At 43.3% G+C, this 15,124-nt stretch overlaps 1 protein-coding gene across 1 annotated transcript in view; it reads right to left on the bottom strand.

The window, feature by feature from the left end:
- Positions 1-326: 326 nt before the first annotated feature.
- The window catches only part of klf7b (Kruppel like factor 7b), a 63,760-nt gene continuing 48,962 nt past the window's right edge, over positions 327-15,124 (bottom strand). The window contains exons 3-4 of the mRNA XM_085374678.1: positions 7,963-8,086; positions 327-1,271 (exon numbers count right to left, since the gene is read on the bottom strand). Coding sequence (XP_085230804.1) covers positions 1,220-1,271; positions 7,963-8,086 — 176 coding nt within the window. The 3' untranslated portion in view covers positions 327-1,219. The remainder of the gene's footprint in view (positions 1,272-7,962; positions 8,087-15,124) is intronic.

The following is a 15,124-nucleotide window of genomic DNA, read 5'->3' on the forward strand; positions in this document are numbered from 1 at the left end:
AGTCCAAAAAAAAAAAGCACAGACACAAACCCCTTTTCTGAGAGTCTGTGTGATTCTGTTGTTTGTTCATCCACTGATTTCTTGCAGTCTGCAGATGCAGTCGGTGCACATGGAGATTATAAAGACCAACAACGCTCTCCTTCTCATCCCACACATTCTGTTAAAGTCTTCTTAGATTTTTTTTTTAGTTTTTTTTTTGTAGTTTTTTTCTTCTCAAACACATTGCTGTGAGTTTTAAGACATCTTTTCCTCACAGAGAGAAAAAATGTGTCATTCTTTTTTTTTTTTTTTAAATAACAATAAGAAGAAGAATTATCGTCCTCTAAGTAGAAAAAAGGGAAGAAAGTGTCGCTGCGCATTTCTGTCAGATGGCCTGCGGAGGCGGCAGGCATCTCGGTGAAGGTGAGAGATGCAAAACACCCACTGGAGGAGAGCCTGAGAGCTGCAGCGGCACCCGCTGACCGAGGCCCCGTGGGCACACCAGCGGTGTCCCGGGCCGTGGGTTCGATTGTCACCCGTGCTGGGAGTCAATCCGTACAGTCTCTCTCCTGCAGATTTGGCATTGTTGTTTTCTTCACAATGAGTACTGGAGCTGACTGCGGCAGGTGACGGTTTGTGTGTTCCGTGTATGAGAAACGTCGATAAGAAAAGAGCAAGAAAGCTGAAAAAGAAAAAACAGTCGAATATCTGATTTCAAAAGCCGGTAAAGCACTAACAGCTGACTACATGGATATTTAAAAGTTTCTGCTCATCCAAAGTGACTCGATAAGTTTAACACACTGACTACGGAGAAAGTTTCAAAAAAAAGAAAAAAAGAAAGAAGGCGAGAAAATGTTTTGTCAAGCAAGTTGAGTACATGTTGATCTGGCAGTGTCCAAGCCCCCAGAGCTGCATGAGAGTGTCCGGGGTTCACCGGGGTGATGCATTCAAAGACAGGTGTGTGTGAAGTGTTTACTATTGCAAACGTGATGTGTAATTTTAAAGAAAAACAACAATCTAGCTACTCCTCGATTTTTCCTCCTGCCCAACTTTCCCCCCGATGGCTGTTTGAGCCTACTGGTGTTTGGATTGGGGGAGGGGCGGCGGGGGGGATATGACGCAGGCAGTCGATAGCATGGCTGCCCATCCTTCTGTCCTCCTATCTCTCCTCCTATTTCTCCTTCTGCTCCTCCTCTTCCTCCTCGTGCTCCTCCTGCTCCTTTTCTTTTCTTCTTGTCCTTCAGATGTGCCTCTTCATGTGCAAGGCCAGGTGGTCCGACCTGGAGAAACACCTGTGGAGAAACATAGAAATGTTCCTTTTAATATCCAAAGAAAAGCATGAAATATGCATGTGAAATGAGAGCTTGGGCAAAGCAGGAGATGAATTTTTAAAAATGAATTTAAAAAAAGAGTTATATAAATGACAAATGTGCAGCTCTGCAAAGGCTCAATTAGCCCTCTTTCGTTGTATATTCGCACTAAAATAAGCACAATGCATCAGGTTGGCAAGTGTTGCTAATTGATGCCACCGGCTCTGTTTATTATCTGAGAATAAGCCACAGTCCCAGGGCCCTGAAATACCCACTGGCTCTGTGTAATTTTTGGAAAATCCCTATAATCACAGGCTCCTTGAACTTCCCACCGGCAATGTGTACTTGCTGGAAACTCTCCACACTTTTCGCACCCTGATGATAACCCCCACTATGCTAATGTCTCTGCTAGCTTCTCCTCCTTAGGTTACAGCTTCTCCCAAAAAGGATAAGGAGGGGAGAGAGAGAGGGGGGAGGAAGGACACACTTATTTCTGTTCTCTAAGACGCCTCTGTGCTGCTTGTCTCCATGACATGCATTTAAGAGTTTGGAAGTTTCTTCAATGATGGCAGAGGGGATGTGAGGACATCAAATGAAAAGCATCAAGTCTACAGACCTCAAAATCCACTAAAATACTTTTCTGTGTATTTACAAGGAATACTTGAAACCCAAACTGGCAGAACTGCCCAGCCTCTACTGTGTTATCCTGTGTTTTTCTACTGTGCAGTATTAGAACTTCAGTCCTACGTGACCAATGATGCAAAGTACCAAGTTACCTTTATTACTATGACTAGCCAGGCCTGCGGCACTTTTTCAGATGTATGAATATACAATAGCAATGGAATTAGTTATCAGTGTTCCACCACTGAGGGAAATAATTTTATCAGTAGAACAACTATGATGATCACACATAATTTTTATTTCAAAATACGTGAATTTTCCTTTATTCTAAGTTGTAAAATTCTCGACCTTTTCTTTTTTTTTTCAACAACAAATCAGCATCAGCTTTCTCCGACATTGAAGTAATCATTTCTTCTTTTCTTTTCTTTACCAACTGTTGTGCAAATGTTAGCATTTAACACTTACAATACTCTTGACCAGTGTTATTGCAGTTTATCCAAGTCTGTTTAAGGTGATGGAGAAACATGTACCCAAGAAGGAATTACCTCTGGAACAGGCCCCAGTCCCAATGACCCTGAACTGGATAAGAGGAATGAATGAATATTGGTTTCATGTACAGTTCTAAACACTGAATTTCAAACTATTCATTTTGCAGTCTATAGGATAAATTCAAGTAAATACTTTCTTAAAACATGGTTTTGACACCTCCAAAAGCTCTTTGTAGAGAGTCACATCTGAGTTAGAGGTAAGAGTAAGATTCCAACATGCAACCAGAGAGAGACAGACTAAGAGAAGAAGAAAGAGAGCTAGATTATCTACAAGTAGAGAAGCACAGTAGTTCATTTCAACACCACGGTGAATTTAAGTGCTCTCGCTTCACCGGGTCACACCAGTGAAACCGTGATGTAAAGATGAATAGAGGCCAAGCCAGCCTCGGTGATTTCCTAAATGCGACTCAAACACCGCCATAAATCACAGCCAGACCCCCAAGTCAGTCCTCCAGCTCAGAGTAAAACAGTACTGTAGAAACTAATTAGATATGCACCGTGAACATGGACACTAATGCAGACAGGCTGGCAGTGCTTTCTGATGCCGGACCATTTAACTCAGTACTGGCTGCACCTGATGCAAGAGAGGGACACAAAACCAGGTGCTGGCGATACATAATATTAAACTGACAGCGTCACAAGTATTTTCATTTTATTGCCAGTACTTTATTAATTGCGAGGACATTAAAGTTGAACATCCAGTATAAAACAAATCACAAACGATATGACTAAAGGAAAGGCAAAACAAAATGTGGGCGAGACTTAAATGACAAAATTAAAAATTCAATTTGCCAGAGGCTTTATTCATTATTAATTAGTCAAGCCTATTCTTTGTGCGAGCGTGTGCACGCGTGTGTTGTGTGTATAGGTAGGTTGTTGTTCGTTCCAGATAGAGACAACCAGACACAGCCAAACACCCAAATCGTTAAACTGCAGCACGACCTGCTTCTGCTGAGATTTATTCTCTGAATTTCAGCCTTTCGATTCTACAGAAAACCTCATTTGAAGGACGCTAAGTTGTGTGCTGCCTTGAGCTGGGCAAGCTGCTAGAAAGCCAGATGAAAATAGCAAAAAAAAAAAAAGAAGATCCCAATATGAAGTGAAAGCCAATCAGCTCAAAGCAAAATAAGTGATCAGACACTTTCACTAAGGGGCGAGTGATGGGCTCTGATACATATATTACTGTTTGCTCATACAAACCTCTGCTCCCCAGCGCTAATAAAATAATAATCTCTACTTCAAGGTTTGACAGTAAAAACAACAAAAAAATAAGAAAATAAGAGAAACACTGTTCCATGAAGCAACAGTGTTTGATGCAGAGAGACGCCAACAACAGGTTGACTAGGATAAGATGCCAGCCGCATTCGCTAGAATCGTAAACGTGCCGCTTCCTACTGGGTGTCATTAAATCCCTCTGACGATTGTTTTGAGTCACACCATCTGTCAGCCACTTTTGCTTTTTCATCTCTGCTCCTGTGTGAGATCCTTCTAAGCTGATTTTAATAAAAGTCATTTTCTCTCTCTCTCTAGTTTTGGCCCTTCAGTCCACAGGATTCAATTTTGCTTGCAGACTTTACCAACGCACCAGTGCACATTTAGTCAAGGTTGCTGGGATGCTGTTGAAACAAAACATGTACGTCTAAAAAAAGAAAAGAAAAGTCAGCTTTTAAACTCATGCCAGAAGAAGACGACTTCTTGTATTTTTTTCTTTTCTTTGGTTTTTTGTCTTTGCTGTAGGTTTTCTGTATACGTGGACCAGCTGTTAATTCACCTAAAATCTAGCGTGGAGTGAGGGTGCAGCTGAACTTTGCTCCTTGTTGCTTTGTGGTCTAGTGTTTCCCCTCAGCTCTAAGCTCGCCGTGTGGTACCTACTGTACACCTGCACCAGTCTGTGTGTGTGTGGCTGGACAGATGGCCATGTAAGTTACTTTGTCAATGTTGGGGGGGCGGAGTCTCAGGACCAGCTGGTAACCCCCCACTCCCTTGTTTCCTCCTCAAAACTCTGCTTTCTCCCTTTCTCTCCCCCCGCACCTCCTCTGTCCAGCTCCAAGGAACCATCGGGGGGTCCCCGCTTGATTAGGCGAGATTAATAACAGACCGCCGTGTGTCTGTGTGTCTGTTTCCCCAGGAGAAATTGTGTCAGATTGAACATTCTAGCTAATGTTAACCTCTCCATGCCTGCCACTTCTTGCCATTCTCATGGTAATATTTGCCTGACTCCACCCACCACAGATGTGTGTGTCTGTGTGTGCATTTGTCCACTACTGTACAAATCAGCGTGCGCCCTCGCTATGTTAACCTTGTAATTTGAACACTAAAAAGCCAAAAAGGGAGACGTGAAAACACGATTAAGACGAGTTGTTCTGAAAGGCAGTGACGTTGTTTAAGATTAACAAAAAGAAAAGAGGAAAGTGTTGGACAAATTCAAACTTTTACCTAAAGATGGAAAAAATGCGCCTGCTGCACAAAGAGTCTGAATCCATGTCTGTAGTTATATTTAAAGGCAAGGACTTTTAATCAAAGCAGCTGCTATTTTTTCGATGTCGCCGTTCATGCTTTGCATTGATGACTCACTTTGGAGAGCCTCAGCAAACATCTGCGTCTGTGCGGATGAACGGCGCCCTTACCTCACGCACTGAAAGCCCTGCTTCAGGTAGAGCCTCAGCTGTGCTTACGACTGAATCGGCTTACGTCTGCGCCATTGTGTGTCAAAAGTGTTGCGTTTATACGCCCGGACATTTAATTATTCATGCAAGTCGATATGACTTTGCATCTAAACATCTTTGCGCTCAATATGCATGCGAGTGTGAGGTGTCTGCATACTGTGTTTGTGCATTTATGCATGTGCCAGGAAAGAGCTAATACAGTCCCAGCTCTCAGTCTGGATTATGAAGCTTTCCAGCAGGTTTCTGGGGGGTTTATGTCTAAAATCCTAACTAGAGAGAACCCACAACAGCCAATTACACTGTCTCTAGGGCAAAAGTTTGCGTGTGTGCGTGTGTTTCTTTCATTCGAAAGGTATTACAGGCGCATACACATTCAGAGAGAGTGAATGTTAAAGTGGAGCTGGCATCTGGTGCCACTCAATTAGCTGTAGCCTGCTTGCCAATAGCCAGAATCCATTTAACTGCCAGCACAGAAGCATGAGTAAGCACACACACTTTCAAACACACACTCTCTCTCCTCTAAGAAGCAAACACAAAACAGTGACAAGATGACTCTCAACAGACTCACAAACACATCCCTGGTTGTTTTCTAGCAGGAGACTTAGACTTTAGTTTAAAGCGTACGCCCCTTCATCTGCTTCTCTTTTGTTTTCCTCTGTCCACATCAGACATGAGTTGGTAAAGCAGGAGCAACACACACACAAAAAATACAATTTAATACATAACATGATCTACACGTTAGTATTAACATGTATTCCTCTGGGAACTGATTTAATTTAGCATTATAGCATATTTCACCATTAAATTGACGATACTCTAAAATAAAGTCGTGAATCTTCATCCTGACACTTTATCCTGAACTCCTCTTGCACACAGCTGCTCACGTTCCTTTAAAATCTCTTCTCGCATTTAATATTTGTGCTTATTTACCCCCTTGTTTGTAATAAAAGAAGGTAAAATTTGTTAAAGTTTAGATCTACAGTAAATGTAGGAAAAACATGTAATTTATTTATTAACTTTTTAAAAAATGACCTGACTTCCTGCTATTTTGGATGTAACAGTCAGCAATGTTCAGAGGTCATTTTAATAAAGCACTGTGATACTGTAGCCAACTTTTCCTGCATTTGACAGCGAGCATGAAAAGTAGAAAACTCATTAGCAGCTCTTGTCTTACCAGATGCAACTTTGATCATTTTCAGTGATTCTGATAAGATATCTCTGTGATATATTTAGCCTACATTCAATGTGCCAAATGGTCTCAGTTATACTTTTCGAATACGTGAATCCATCGAGGTCCACTCATGTCCAAATGATGTAAATTTCATCATCAGACGTGAGGGTCTGTTTTCTATATATACAATGCACCAAGTACTCATCCGCCCTCTGTGGAGGATTTTAAGCGAACTTCACAGAAGCATAACAGGAATAATCGCTCAGCTGTCATATCTCCAGCTATCTGTGTCTGTGCCCAAAATGGACTTTACATACTGGAAACATCTTTTTTGGAAACTATAGCAATTAAAAAAACAAACAAACAACAACAACAACAACAACAACAACAACAACAACAACAACAAAAGCTGACAGGAAGAACTAATATAAATGGTTCCATCACAGGCTAATGCTCAGACCTTAAACATGCCCTTAGGTACCAGCAAATATGGTTGGCTAGCAAACTGTTGAGGCTGGGAAAAATGGATCTCAAGAGTCAAGGTCCAAGCCTAGCTTAGTAGAGTATTAGTACTAAACCTTTAACCTACTAGTGAAAGACTAATACATTATCTTAGTTTTCATACACTTACATCAGTGATCTCACCTCTTCTGCGAGAAGGTTTATAGTGCCATTTTCCCAATGTTGATGGATGTGTACTAGATGGCTCTGAGTCAAACTGATAAAGCTGTGCTTCAACTTGAAGAGCTATTCATTTGCAACTCTGCAAATGAATAGCTCTTCATCTAAGTTTTGGACTGCTTGAATATGCAACGAGGCCTATGGCGAACTGAGAACTTCCTACCGGGATAACGAACAAAGAGGTCTTTCAAAGAGCAGGCACCCGCCCTTTAGCCGATGTTGTCGCAGAAACGCGCTTCCACTTTGCGTGCCATATTCTACATCTACCCCCTTATCGCCCGGCCAAGATTGCCATTACATGGTTCCCAACACTGGCAAGCGAAAGCGAGGCTGACCAAAGATCACATGGCTTCGAACGTTTATGGATGATCTGAAAACTGTCGACATCGCCTGGGATGAAGCCGAAGCAGTCGCCGCTGACTGACGATGGAGATTGTTAGCTGCCCAATGCACCGCTCAGCATAGGTGGAAGTTCTAAGTAAGTGAAAGTACGACTAACAATCAATGGATTTAGAGGTTTTTGGTGGAACCTAATGAGGGAAATAGTCTTTTTTTTTCACTAGGCATCTTGACTTGTCCCGGCAGAAGAAGCCTTCAAGAATGGCAGGAATTACACTGAAACAGTGAAGCAGCTCGATGGAATCACCATCTCTGATTTGGCTTTATGGAGGCAGAAGAGACCATATTTGGATAAGACAGTAGTGTGCAGTCAACTAAGGAAGCTAATTTGTTTTGCAGGGTGCATCAATTGACTGTATGGGTGGTTCGCACAGGAAGAGATACCTGCTAATTATACATAGAAATGTGTCACAGTGACCAAAAACAAACTGGAAATAATTAGCTGCAAACAAAACCTTACAGATACACAACTCTTTGGCTTGTATATTAAAAACTATTTTTTATCCTGGCCAGATAAAGGACGTCAAAGTCCTCCAAATGTAAACTGCACTGCGTGTTTGCTGTGTTTGTGCCGCCTATCCGTTTACCTGTCGCAGTGGTTGCACTTGAATGGCTTCGCTCCGGTGTGTTTGCGGTAGTGTCGTGTCAACTCGTCACTGCGGGCAAAGCGCCATTCGCAGCCCTCCCATGAGCACTTGTAGGGCTTTTCACCTGCAAAGGAGAGACAGGGAGGAAGAGAGAGGGGGAAGGTGTCACATTTTATAATCATTTTTACATCTAATTTCACACGTCTAAACTACAGCTGTTCGCTAATGTACAGGTTACCACCCCTGGCTTTTTCCAAACACACACACACACACACACACACACACACACACACACACACACACACACACACACACACACACACACGCACCCAGACAGCCCAGAGACCAGCCAGGCAGACAAGTTTTAACACAACAGCCATTTCAATGAGCCAACACACTCAATTAGCTGTAAATGAAGTCTTTCAGCACAGCGGCATGTTAATTCATAATCCCAAATTCACCCTGAAATGAATCTCGTTTTGTTCCCTCTATTACCCCACAAACTCACCACCTCCATCCCACCATACACACACACACACACACACACACACACACACACACACACACACACCCTGAGGTGGGTTGGGGTGGGTCTGAAATGTAAATGAAGTTTCATCCCCCGGTTCACCAGATGGGAGAAGAGATGGTCTATTGTTCTCAGCCTGTAGTTATCTCTCCATGATAGAAAGCCTTCCAGCTGTGCATGTGTGTATTACGCTGAGAGGTGTGTGTGTGCAGGAGCAGACTGTCTTCAGATGGGACCTGAAGATGTCCGACTGTGTACATGCTTGTATGAGATTTCTCTCTCTCTGTGCGTCTGTGCGGGATGAGCAGATAAAGCAGCGAATCTGGGCCTTCTAACAAAACCCCCCTGCACACTTCCACAAAAATAAATAAATAAATACCACAACTAATAATAAAATGAGTATTTAGCTATGTTACAACAGAGTTTCAGAAGTGTACATGAATATCTCCTTTATTTATCTCCTTTGGACATGAATTCATACTTAGGCTCCTAATAGCATCAGTGCTAACGACCGGTTCTGGATTGCAGTAAATGTTGTTTTAGTATCTTTGTGTCTCTGTTCTGTATCTTATGCAGGCTGAACTCAGAAGTTTTCTTCTGGCATTACCCAAACCGTGAGTTCAGTTTGCACGGATTGCTCTTTCATTTCATCAGTGCCTTGGACCTGTAGCGGTGCTGGTTTAAAAACTAAAGTAGTTTGATAGCTGCTTACTAGTTATCTAATGTCCATATGCTGTGTTTTGTTGGAGGATTTTGGCTTGTGATAAAAGCTCAGCGAGGCTCATTATTTTTGCAGATGACCTTGAACTTTTCTTTTGTTTCAGCGCTCCTCTTGCTTCAGTCCAGTATTTAAAGAAATGCGGGACAATGCTTTTAAATATAAACCAAACCTGGGTTTTCTCTACTGCACCCTGTGCAGAAGAGGAAAAAAAGACTGTCTGAATGTAATTGCAGACCCCCGGTGTGTGTGCGTGTGAACTGTGGGGTGGTAACTATAATTGGGGTCTTAATGACTCTTAATGGGAAGTAATACAGCAGCTTACAGTCAGTTAGCCAGATGTCCCTGCAGCCCCTCTACTCTCATCACAGCACACACCAATCTTCTTAAGGAGACAAACACAAACACGCACCAATTCAGAGCTAAGTGGAACTAACGTGGAGCCCGAGCGGTACACAACATGGACCTGAAAGTCAGCCGTCACTGCCATCAAAATTTAGAATTTTCAACCTGGAAAATCAGACTAGAAATACACAAAGCCAAGATGGACAAACTAGTCTCAGGCATATATTTAAAAGAAAAAGAAAAAAACCTGGTGCCAGACCCACCCACAACTTGGCTTTGTCAGTGATTCAAATAAGTCTGGTGTTACAAAAAAAAATAAAAAAATAAAACCAATCAGAATTTTGTTGGCGGGATTCACTTTAATCATCATCATCCTCTTGTGTCAGAGCCAGAAAAATGATGAAAAGCTTGAGCAAGGTTGAGACAAAGTAACTGCTGGAGGAACAACAGATTCTGCCTTAACTGAAATGATGTTGGTGAGACGCTAAGTTGCTCGCTTCTGACGGGCCGAGGGATGAAGAATGCGTGCAGCATGAAAGACGACTAAATGGTTGGTTCACCAGGCTGCCCACTAAGGTACCATTTTAGGTGCCTAGCACAGAACTGCGTGAGTTGAAATGGCAATCTGGTTTGAAAATTAAGTCTGAGTAGTTGAAAGAAACATGAACATTTCAGACATTTTTACATATACAGCTTCCTTCCTTTCTCTCAGGTTATTTATCTTTTTTTGCTTTTTATGTCCGCAGTATTACTGCAGGCCATAACGTCTCTGTCTTATAATTTTTTTATGAAGTTTAATTGTCTCAATTCATCACCTTGAATCATTGCAGCAGTATAGTACAGCTACAAGAAAGTACACCTTCATGCGGACCATGATGTGAGGTGGCGAGCCGCTCTGACAGCAAGGTGATGCAACGAGAAGTAAAAGATGATGTGCTACAGGAACATCCGACTGTGAATGATGCCCTTCTTCCCCTTTATTTCCCCACAGTTAGTGCGTCTCTTTGATCGGCTGCGTGTTTTCTCCGTAGACACAACATCACTGCAGTTTCAGTTGGACTAAATTAATTCCAGATCACGAGCTCTGCTCTCCAGGATTTGCATATTCAAATTTTCCAGTCAAATCTCATGCAGCCTGACGCAGATTCCCACAACAGGGATTTGGGTTTCGTTCCCGTCTCTCTGCTGTAAATTTTTAGCGACAGCTCTTCTTAACCACCGTAGTTTCTGATGTGTTGTGGATCACTGTGGACAGAGTGTCTCGGGGGGCTCAGAGCAGGGTAATCTCATCTCTCCAAACTTCTGCAGCTGCCATCTGTATTTCATTGTGTTTTATCATTAAGAGTCAACTATAATGCTGAGGTTTGTTTCCATAAGTGACACCACATGTCTTGAGACAGTACAGCTTGTTGGCTGGACCTAGTAGGCTTCACATAGCACATCTACCAATGGTACTGCTATAACTGGTCTATATGAAGATTTAAAGTTTTTTATGAATGAATCAGTGAAGTTTCTGATTTAGAAACTATGCTGATGGCTTTGGTGTAAAATTCATTTGATCATTTAGTCTGAGAAGTGGCGATGACTGAAGGTAGCATAAATGGTAGAAGGAGGTTTGACTAAAAAACGTAAGAGCAGCTCATTTAAAATACAAGCTACTGCATTTCACTCCTTGTAAATTAAACTCTCACCAGGGCACTTGAATAAATGCACAAGCACATATATCACAGGAAAGCAGCCCATGAGCTGTGATGAAACAAAAACACGCTGAACATTTCCAGACCAGTTATGTCAGATGCCAAAAGTAAAACCAGGACTGGATCATAGCTTTGAATAGATTTAGCGCGTTTGACTATCTGATTCAAAATGCCACCTAAACTGGACAGGTACTTTAAAATATGTGAGTAACACATAAAAAAGACTTTGTACCAACAAGGTAAAAATCAAAGGGCTATTAGCTGAAAACATGGCATATCTTTCCATGGTGTGCAGTGTGTCCTTAAAAGATTTGAGGGAGCTGGACAAGTGTAGGACAAAAGAAGCAGTGGAGGAACTAAAAAAAAAGAAAGAAGAAAGAAATCTATGGCAGATGTGTCATGTTCTGAGTGAGTGTCTGCTGTTTTTAGATGTTTTTTCGTGCTGGCTTGTTTCCAGACCTGCATCACCCATCTGTGATTCCATCAGAGGCAATCAGCAGGCCACTGCAGCCTTCTACTCATCGCCAGTCCGTCAGCTACTCCTATCGTGGTAACTCAGCTCTTCTCTTGTTATTTGCATCTTCGTATTTTAACTGCAGTTTCCTTGTGTCTCTACTTTGCTTTTGCTGTTCCTGGAACAATACTCAACTCCCCTGCAGTTCGCTTCGGTGGTCATCTGCCACTACTCACCTGCTCAGGCTGCATAACCTTCGCTGGCTGTCCGTCACAACTCATCCATTCAGGCTACATGCTTCAGCCGCGTTCACCTCACCTCCCTGCCCTTCTGCCCGCCGCATCTCTCTGGATCTCTGGAAATAAATGAATGGATAAACCAACTCTCTCATTCTGCTCCTCAACCCAACACTGACTCTGTGCTTCAAGTCATTCCTCCATTTACAGGCCAACTCTTTAGTTTGGTGTCGATGAAAACATGATCATTGGCCCCGGTCTTGTCCCCCTGTCGTGGTTTGGGAACGAGGGTGCACTGGGCGCGATTCAGCTCTGGCGGAGTTCCACTTGTTCCCCAAATATCTTCATTGGGACTTTAGAGAAAAAAGTTGAGGGTCAGGGTCCCTCGATGAACTCTGACAGGCCAATAATCCTGATGTTGTTCCAGTGAGTACGTCCATCTAAGTCAATATTCTTGTTCTTGAGTTTAGCACAAGCTTGAATGATGCTTCGAGGCCTGGATGCGTTCTTCTGTCGAGCTGGCTTTGGTCTTCAGGTCAGTCAGTGTAGCTTGTCCGTGTCCAGTTTAGCTTTAAGAGAGGCAAGCACTGCTTTAATGTCGGAGGACACGGTCCTTGATATGGACTGTTGGTGCTCCTCCAGTAAGCTGGCCAAGGCGGGCATGCTCATCTGGCTAGCTGAGGAAGGCGAGTCATTTCTTTTGTTGTCTTTTTATTTCGTCAGTCTGGTTCCAGAGGCCATGTAGCTTTTCAAAGAAATACTATTCATTTAAATAAGAAGCCGATCAAGTTTGGGACGAAAAAACCCCACGATGGGTTTCAGGTCAGGGCGGAAAAGCACAATATACGCGCCTACTCCATTCTTCACTCTACCAGAAGTCGATTGATCTCAACAAGGAGTATGGGATAATCTTGACTGAGAACAGAACAAAAAAACCCAACATATTCCTGAAGACTACTTACAGAAATTACAAGAAAGCTGCCTAATGCTTTGTTGAAGAGTAACGGTGGTCTTAAACAATCATATTTAATGTTTGAAGTCTACAAACTCTGTTTTTGTGTTATATGCTTTATTTCTATAATATATGTGTAACAGGTTTAAATACATTTCAATAGTGTTTCCTAGCAAATAATAAAGAAATAATGGGTTTCTCAATGTTTTTGCATAGCACTGTGTCATTCAATATATATATATATATATATATATATATATATATATATATATATATATATATATATATATATATATATATATATATATATATATATATATATTATATATAAATATATAAGCTGTCCATACCTGAGGCCTTGGAAACTGCCAAGCAAAGACTCACAGCCTTGGCCAGCCGCTTGCGGAGGTACACCAGAGAGATAGAAGGCAGGAGAATAAACCAGCTGTTCTCCACAGAACCAGCAAAGGTGTACTCTCAGTGGCAAGGGAACAATAACAGAACAGCACCACCAAGGCTGGAGACGGAGCAATACTGGAAGAGCATATGGGAGAAGGACGCAACCCATAACGGCAATGCTCAGTGGCTAGTGGATCTGAGGGCAGACCATAGCAACCTAGAACAGGGTCCAGTAACCAGACATCCAAGCAAGGGTCTCTAGTATGAAGAGTTGGACAGCACCAGGGCCCGACATGGTTCACGCCTACTGGCTGAAGAAGCTGACTGCACTCCACGAGCGTCTGGCAGCACAAATGAACCAGCTGCTAGTTAACAAGAGACACCCGGAATGGCTAACCAAAGGTCGAACGGTCCTGATCCCCAAGGACCTCAAGAAGGGACTGGTCCCATCCAACTACCGACCAATAACCTGCCTCAGTACTACATGGAAGCTCCTGTCAGGCATCATATCGGCTAAGATGAACAGGCACATGGGTCAATACATGAGTGGGGCACAGAAAGGGATTGGCAAGAATACCAGAGGCGTAAAACACCAGCTACTGGTAGACAGAACAGTCAGCTGAGACTGCAAGACCAGACTGACCAACCTGTGCACTGCCTGGATTGATTACAAGAAGGCCTATGACTCAATGCCCCACAGCTGGATACTGGAATGCCTAGAATTCTACAAGATCAACAGGAACCTAAGAGCCTTCATCAGGAACTCAATGGGGATGTGGCGTACAACACTAGAGGCCAACTCCAAGCCCATAGCACAAGTCACCATCAAGCTACCAAGGAGATGCTCTGTCCCCACTGCTGTTCTGCATAGGCCTGAACCCCCTCAGTGAGATCATTAACAAGACTGGCTACGGATACCGACTACGGAACGGAGCAGTTGTCAGCCACCTCCTGTACATGGATGACATCAAGCTGTATGCCAAGAGTGAACGAGACATCGATTCACTGATCCACACTACCAGGCTATACAGCAATGACATTGGAATGTCGTTCGGACTGGAGAAGTGTAGTCGGATGGTAACAAAGAGAGGGAAGGTAGTCAGAAGTGAGGGGATTGAACTACCAGAAGGCAACATTGCAGACATAGAGGACAGTTACAAGTACCTGGGGATCCCGCAGGCAAATGGGAACTATGAAGAGGCCGCTAGAAAGGCTGCAACCACCAAGTACCTGCAGAGGGTCAGGCAAGTCCTGAGGAGTCAGCTGAATGGTAAGAACAAGATCCGGGCCATCAACACCTACGCCCTGCCCGTTATCAGGTACCCTGCTGGGGTAATAGGCTGGCCAAAGGAGGAGATAGAAGCCACTGACATAAAGACAAGAAAGCTCCTTACCATGCATGGAGGGTTTCACCCCAAGTCCAGCACCCTGAGGCTGTACGCTAAGTGGAAGGAAGGGGGCCGGGGACTGGTGAGTGTCAGCACCACAGTCCAGGATGAGACAACGAACATCCAAGAATACATTGGGAAGATGGCCCCAACTGACTGAGTGCTCAGTGAATACCTCAGGCAGCAGAAACCCAAGAAAGAGGAGGGAGACGAGGAACCATCATGGAAGGACAGGCCCCTGCACGGTATGTACCACCGGCAGATAGAGGAGGTGGCTGATACCCAGAAATCCTACCAGTGGCTGGACAAAGCTGGACTGAAAGACAGCACAGAGGCACTAATCATGGCAGCACAAGAACAAGCTCTGAGTACAAGATCCATAGAGGCTGGGGTCTATCACACCAGGCAAGACCCCAGGTGCAGGCTGTGTAAAGATGCCCCAGAGAC

The sequence above is a fragment of the Diplotaxodon limnothrissa genome, linkage group LG16 (assembly GCF_057381915.1).
Source record: "Diplotaxodon limnothrissa isolate DT_005_m linkage group LG16, D_limnothrissa_male_GT1.1, whole genome shotgun sequence".
Classification (NCBI taxonomy): domain Eukaryota; kingdom Metazoa; phylum Chordata; class Actinopteri; order Cichliformes; family Cichlidae; genus Diplotaxodon; species Diplotaxodon limnothrissa.